The sequence below is a fragment of the Penaeus chinensis genome, chromosome 32 (assembly GCF_019202785.1).
Source record: "Penaeus chinensis breed Huanghai No. 1 chromosome 32, ASM1920278v2, whole genome shotgun sequence".
Classification (NCBI taxonomy): Eukaryota; Metazoa; Arthropoda; class Malacostraca; order Decapoda; family Penaeidae; genus Penaeus; species Penaeus chinensis.
Genome location: NC_061850.1, coordinates 6,592,580 through 6,600,079, shown reverse-complemented (window position 1 = coordinate 6,600,079; position 7,500 = coordinate 6,592,580). Strand labels below are relative to the sequence as shown.

General features: G+C 42.0%; 1 protein-coding gene across 1 annotated transcript in view; it reads left to right on the top strand.

Annotated features, from left to right (window-relative positions):
• LOC125042669 (galactoside alpha-(1,2)-fucosyltransferase 2-like) overlaps positions 1 to 6,635 on the top strand; it is an 11,550-nt gene extending 4,915 nt beyond the window's left edge. Inside the window, exons 4-9 of the mRNA XM_047638464.1 lie at positions 1,637 to 1,832; positions 2,298 to 2,459; positions 3,081 to 3,166; positions 3,397 to 3,495; positions 4,663 to 4,819; positions 6,263 to 6,635. Coding sequence (XP_047494420.1) covers positions 1,637 to 1,832; positions 2,298 to 2,459; positions 3,081 to 3,166; positions 3,397 to 3,495; positions 4,663 to 4,819; positions 6,263 to 6,465 — 903 coding nt within the window. The 3' untranslated portion in view covers positions 6,466 to 6,635. The remainder of the gene's footprint in view (positions 1 to 1,636; positions 1,833 to 2,297; positions 2,460 to 3,080; positions 3,167 to 3,396; positions 3,496 to 4,662; positions 4,820 to 6,262) is intronic.
• The last annotated feature ends 865 nt before the right edge of the window (positions 6,636 to 7,500 follow it).

Sequence of the window (7,500 nt, the reverse complement as noted above, 5' to 3'; positions counted from 1 at the left end):
ATTCTTCTTCCTCTTCTATTTCTTCTTCGACTTCTCCTTCCACGTCTTCTTCTTCTGCTGTCCCCTTCTTTCCTTCTTCATTTTCTTCTCCTTCTTTCTTTCTTTTCCTTTTTCTTTTTGTCCATTCTCTTTTCTACACTTTGCTGTCCTTCCTCTTTGTTATAGTTTTCCTTTTTCTCTACGCTTCTTCTCATTCTTTTCTTCTCCTCCTGCTCCCCTCTCTTCCTGCTTCTTATATTTTTTTATTTTCTCTTCTCTCTCTTCTTTCTTTCTTTCTTTCTTTCTTTTATTGCTTTGTAATCATCATAATAATTTGACCTTTCTACAACTATTCCTTTCATCTACAATTGAACAGCAAAGAACATTTATTTTTTTTGTATTTACAACTGCATCACGAAGAACAACATAATTACAGAGATTGTTTTTTTTTTTTTTACTGAGTGTTCAATTAGACGAGATAATCGGTCACCGAAATAGAGTCAAATTATTTCCTCGTTACACTGTTTACCAATCGCCCCTTTAGTTTACGGAGAGTCAAGTGTCAATAAAAGAAACTTTGCTCACACTTTCGTCTGTGACCTCTGATCTCTCTTCTCAACCATGTGATCGCTAAGCCTTTTCCAGTTGTATGTCTAGGGTTCCCAAACCTTTTCTAAGAGCCAAGAAACCTTTTCCAGCGTTGTCCAAGCATTTTGTAAAGGTTCTTAAGTTCCCGAGATCTGCTAGGGTTCCTAAGCCTATTTCTGGGGTCTAAGCATTGCCCTGGGGTCCCTAATATATAGAAATCCCTAAGCATTTTCTAGCATTCCCCAAACATTTTGTGGGGTTCCTAAGTCTTTTACGCTGGTCCCCAAGCTTATGGCCCCTAAACCTAATTCTAAGCTTTTCCATGGGGTCCCTAAAGCTTTTTTTATGGATCCCTAAGCCTATTTCTGGGTTCCTAGCTTTGTCCTTGGGTCCCTAAACCTTTTTATGGGGTCCAAAGCATAACTTGGGGTCCAAAGCCTTTTTCTAGGGTCCAAACCATGCCCTTGGGTCCTAAATCAATTTTCTAGGGACCCCAAGCATATTCCAGGGATCTCTAAGCCTTCTATAGGGTCCAAGCTCCCAAAATATTATATGAATTTAATTTCTTAATATACAATGTTATCATCATGCAATAGTGTTACAAGTAATAAGTAGTTGTTGGATTCTCAGACAGATGACCATTTTAGTTTGGTGCTTATAACACATAGGGAAATGTTCTATTTATTTAAAGGTTTGTGCTTGTTCCTCAAGCAGAACAGAACAGTGTTCTCTTTATACTGTTCTAAAGGCCAAGTCAGACCAGAACTTTTTCCGTCATTTTGTACGTTTTCGTTTAGCAATGTAGATGTAAATATAGTAACATATGCTCCAACTGCAGATGCTGAAAAAAAAAAAAAAATCGACAGCTTCTACAGCTCTCTGGAGGAATCCATCATATATCTAAAAGGGAAAAGGAATGTTGATGGGGAAGGCGCCAAATGGGAGAGTTCTCACATAATGCGAGGCGGTTTTGTGTGTGTGTGTGTGTGTGTGTGTGTGTGTGTGTGTGTGTGTGTGTGTGTGTGTGTGTGTGTGTGTGTGTGAAGAATCTCATAACGCCATCAAACAGGTCTTCAACACGTCCGAGACACGCTGGCCGCTGGTGGTGTTCAGCACAGTGGGCCGTTTGGGGAACTGTCTCAACTCTTACGCCACGGCCCTCACCTTCGCCGGCAGGAGTGACGTCACGATTGCCGTCACGCAGAGCATATACGAAATGGTGACGTCACTGCTGGAACCTTCTTCGCTCTCCTTGCCAGTCTTGTGTGAGTTGACTTAACACGTCTTGAACCTGTTTGTATTATGCATATGGATTATTGCTACATCTATATGTCTATCTATCTCTGTGTGTGTGTGTGTGTGTGTGTGTGTGTGTGTGTGTGTGTGTGTGTGTGTGTGTGTTAATGAATATATTATGTGCAATATGAATAAATAGATAGGTACATATAGACAGAGATTAATCGATGGAAAATTCCCTTCCCCCTCCCCCTGCCGCTCCCATCCTCCCCTTATCTTCCCCTCCCCCCCCCTCTTTTAACCTTCCCATCCCCCTCCCTGTCCTTTCACCCTCCCCCCCCTCTTTTTCCCCCACCCTTCCCCCCTCCCATATCCTTCCCTTACCTTACCTCCCTTCCTTTTACCCATCCCCTTCCTCCCTCCTCCTTTCCCAACCCTCCCAACCTCCCCCTCCCCTGCCCTCCTTTCACCCCCTTCCCCCCACCCTCCCCCAGCGATCAAGCTCCTCTTCGAAGCGCAGGAAGTGGGCGTGGCCGAAGCCGTCCAGCCAGACTACCTCAAGGACGACATGGTTTCTCACCTCCTGCCGACGATCGAGAGGGCGAAGGAGGAGCGCGCGAGGGAGCCGGAGATGAGGAAGATTTATATCCTTGAAGGTGAGAGAGGGAGGGTGGGGGAGGGAGGGAGGTGAGGGGGAGGGAGGTCAGGGAGGTGAGAGAGGGTGAGGGAGGGTGAGGGAGGTCAGGGAGGGGGAGGGAGGTGAGGGAGGTGAGGGAGGGTGAGAGAGGGTGAGGGAGGTCAGGGAGGGTGAGGGAGGTCAGGGAGGGGGAGGGAGGTGGGGGAGGTGGGAGAGGTGAGGGAGGTGAGGGAGGGTGAGGGAGGTGTGGGAGGGAGGGATGTAAGGGAGAGGGAGAGACAGAGAGATGGGGGATAAGAAAGGTGAGGTTTTATATATATTTATATATATATATATCTTTGTCTGTATCTGTATGTAATAATCTATCTATCTATAGACATACACGTACACATTTTGGTGGGTTGGGAGTCGTTTGTGTCCGTCTGAATTGTATGTTAATTTATTTTTTTCCCTCTGCCTTCATCTTACAGTTTGTTACCTGTAGATTTCCCCCTCGCACCCTCCCCCTCCACCTCCCCCCCCCCCCGTCCCCTCTCTCCCATCTTCATGCGAACACATAACATCACGTTCAAAACAAATTTTAAAACAAATACGGACCATGTTATCTTTGTTTTCTATTTTATTTGATTTCATTTTACAGGGTATCCAAACAGAATGAAAATGCTTGCTGGTCACCATGCTGTAGTTCGCAGTAATTTTCAAATACGTCGCGAGTTAAAGCAAAAAGTAAGTCTTAATTAATCATGAAAATAAACCTGACTAAATGGATATCCAGTTGGTAATTTTTATTTTCGTTTCGTATCTATAAACGTGTAACAGATCGATTATATTCCTCGTATACTCCAGAGACTGTTGATTTTGCTTTCGTTACCCCCATTTGCCAAGCTTTATGAAAGAAAATGGGAAAGAGATAAACCATTTTCTATACATACAAAAAAATCTACTTTTACTTTCAGGCTCAAAATTTCCTCGATAAGATAAGGAAGAGAGTGGGTCAAAATGCAACATTTATTGGCTTTCACATACGGCGATCAGATTATGTCAAATTTTCGGAGGTGAGTGATTCGCTTAATCTCTCTCTCTTTTCTCCATTTTTCTCTGTCATGCCTGGCTGTATGTACAGTATACACACACATATATATGTGTATTTGTGTATACATATACATATACATATACATATATATGCATACGCACACACACACACACACATATATGCACACACACACACACACACATATGTGTGAGTGCGTATGAACACACACACACACACACACACACACACACACACACACACACACACACACATGTATGTCATATATGTATATATATGTATATATATATATATATATATATATGTGTGTGTGTGTGTGTTTGTCTCTCTCTCTCTCTCTCTCTCTCTCTCTCTCTCTCTCTCTCTCTATATATATATATATATATATATATATATATATATATATTTATCTGTATACACATTGAATATGTGTGTAAATATATGTATATATAAGTATGTATGTATGTATGTACGTACGTATATCCATGTATATCCTCTCCGTCGCAAGTGAACCGAAATCGCCGCCGAGTTCCACGACCAACGTAAACCTGTGATCGGTGTGAGCTCGAGCTTAGGGACACGGGCGCAGAATCACACGGGAACGCTGTTGCAAGGTGGTGCAACTCGCGAAGGTCAATTCTATATAGACACATTTATATTTGAGTTTGATATCTGTGAGAGTGAGAGCGAGAGCGTGGGAGTGAGAGTGAGGTGTGTGTGAGAATGGGTGAGAGAGAGAGAGAGAGAGAGATAGAGAGAGAGAGAGAGAGAGAGAGAGAGATGGAGAGAGAGAGAGAGAGAGAGAGAGAGAGAGAGAGAGAGAGAGAGAGAGAGAGAGAGAGAGAGAGAGAGAGAGAGAGAGAGAGAGAGAGAGAGAAAGAGAAAGAGAGACAGCCAGCAAGACAGACAGACAGACAAACAGACAGACAGATAAAGAGACAGAAACGAAGAGAGAAAGACCAAGAGAAATAGAAGAATGAAAAAGCAAATAAATTAAAGTGAGAAAAAAAGAGAAAAAGAAATAAAGAAGAAAAAAAAAAGAGATACAACAACCAAAAACAGAAACACCAAACGAAATTTTAAGTAGACAAACCAACAAACCAACAAACAAACCAAAAAAAAAACCCCACTAACCCTCTCTCCCCTCCTCTCCCCTCTCCCCCGCCCTCAGACCTTCCAGAAGTGTAGCCTCCCTTCGTCAGATTACTACGACGCCGCCCTCGCCCACTTCCGCGCCCACTACCCCCACCCCGTCTTCATCGTCAGCTCCGATGATCTAAGTCACGCCCGCGAACACCTCTCCCACGCCCAGGATGTTTTCTTCTCAGGTGGGCGTGAAAACAAGCGTGAACAAAGTCTAGATAAGTTTACATACTTATTAAAAAAAAAAAAAAAAAAAAAGTCTTCAGAATTATTGGACAAAGTCTAAGTAAGTCTTAATTGTACGTGAACAAAGTCTAAGTAAGTCTTAATTGTAAGTGAACAAAGTCTAAGTAAGTCTTAATTGTAAGTGAACAAAGTCTAAGTAAGTCTTAATTGTACGTGAACAAAGTCTAAGTAAGTCTTAATTGTAAGTGAACAAAGTCTAAGTAAGTCTTAATTGTAAGTGAACAAAGTCTAAGTAAGTCTTAATTGTACGTGAACAAAGTCTAAGTAAGTCTTAATTGTAAGTGAACAAAGTCTAAGTAAGTCTTAATTGTACGTGAACAAAGTCTAAGTAAGTCTTAATTGTAAGTGAACAAAGTCTAAGTAAGTCTTAATTGTAAGTGAACAAAGTCTAAGTAAGTCTTAATTGTACGTGAACAAAGTCTAAGTAAGTCTTAATTGTAAGTGAACAAAGTCTAAGTAAGTCTTAATTGTACGTGAACAAAGTCTAAGTAAGTCTTAATTGTAAGTGAACAAAGTCTAAGTAAGTCTTAATTGTAAGTGAACAAAGTCTAAGTAAGTCTTAATTGTAAGTGAACAAAGTCTAAGTAAGTCTTAATTGTAAGTGAACAAAGTCTAAGTAAGTCTTAATTATAAGTGAACAAATTCTAAGTAAGTCTTCGGATTTATGGAGCAAAGTCTTGGTAATACTTAACTGCAATTGAACAAAGTCTTAATAACTCTTCAGATTTATTGAACAAATTCAGGATAAGTTACTTTTCCGCTCCCTTGCTTATTTTATGTTAATTACTCTTATTTTCCTAATTATTTGCATAGTATTAGTATATCATTTATATATGCTTTATTTCCTTATCTATCGTCGTCATCTCCATCATTTATTTTTCCTTTGTCTATTTCATCATTATTACTTTTTATTTTCCTCCTTATGCTTAGTAATTATGTATCATTTGTATTTGCTTTAATTATGTAATTATCAGCAGCGTCATCTCCATCACGAATTCTCACATTCTTTTCCTCTTCTTTATTTATCATCCTTATTAATTATCGCATTCTTGTCCTTTCCTTTATTTATTTCATCCTTATTAATTCTCGCATTCTTGTCCTTTCCTTTATTTATTTCATCCTTATTAATTCTCTCATTCTTTTCCTTTCCTTTATTTATTCCATCCTTATTAATTCTCGCATTCTTTTCCTTTCCTTTATTTATTTCATCCTTATTAATTCTCGCATTCTTTTCCTCCCCTTTTATTTATTTCATCCTTATTAATTCTCGCATTCTTTTCCTTTGTCTTTATTTCATCCTTATTAATTCTCGCATTATTTTCCTCCCCTTTTATTTATTCCATCCTTATTAATTCTCGCATTCTTTTCCTCTCCTCCTTCAGAGATGTCCCTGGCGGAGGAGGACCTAGCTCTCCTGGCCTCCTGCAGCCACTCCATCATGACCGCCGGCTCCTTCGGCTTCTGGGGGTCGTACCTGGCGGGCGGCGAGGTCCTCTACGCCCTTCAGCGGGGCTGTGCCTTCACGCCCTTCGTGCATCCCGACTCGGTGGCTGGGGAGGGCTTCGAGAGGTGGCGAGGGCTGTAGTTTTCACTAATTTATTTATTTATTGTTGAGGGGGGTTGGTTTTATTTAAGGGGGGTATACTGTGTACACGTGGGAGCTATGGCTCCCACGTGGCTGGCTGCCACGTGGTGCGCCCACGCTAGCCCAAGCCAGCCGGCGGTCGTGGCGTGCCCACGCCACTCACGAGTACTTAAGGCCCAGGATGACCCAGGTCAGAGAAGGCCGGGCCATATTTAGAAGGCCCGGGCGAAGCTAGAACTTCGCAAACTATAAAGAAGAAGAAGGTCAGAGAGAGTTCCTGCCGAGAGCCTGTCGGGTCAAGGCCGGCCGCTAAGCCAACTGTCTCCTTTTAATACTACTCCTGCTAAACCATATGTTTAAGGCGTCTAAATAGCCTTTACAGGGGGGTTGATGGAGGGGGGGGAGGGTTGTATGTATATATATATATTTATTTTAAAGAGGGGGGAAAGGAGTGGGGTTTTCAACTTCCCTTCTCTCCCCCCCCCCCTCTCGTTTCATTCTCTCATCCTTTTTTTGTATTATTTTCCTCTGCTTCTCCGCCCATTTCTCCCTTTTCCACCTTTTTGTTTCGTTTCTTCTACCCTCTGCCTCTCTATCCTATCCTGCCCCTCTCTACGGCGTGCATATAGGCATGATTACGTGCAAGTCATTAGCTAAAGATGGCGACTGCAGACCATAGCTAAATCAAGCACTGGGAATAGTAGGGTGTGTGACCTCGCTTCGCTCCCCCCGTGACCTCGTTTTGTTCCCCCTGTGACCTCGCTTTAAGGCCGCCTCGTGTCTTGGGAGGACCCCTCAGAACGCCGCAGAACGCCGGTCACCGTCCCTCATGATCACCTCCCGCGCCTGGCTGGTCACACTCGCCGCACAAGCACCTCGTATCGTGTATTTCTTCACTAGATAAATAATTAATAAAGATGAATGATAAATAAATGAATGAATAAATAAATGATGAATAAATGATAAGGTATTCACAGCCTTTTATGCTTATTCGCACCCTCTTTTTTTTCCCTAGAACTTTTAACTTTCCTTTTC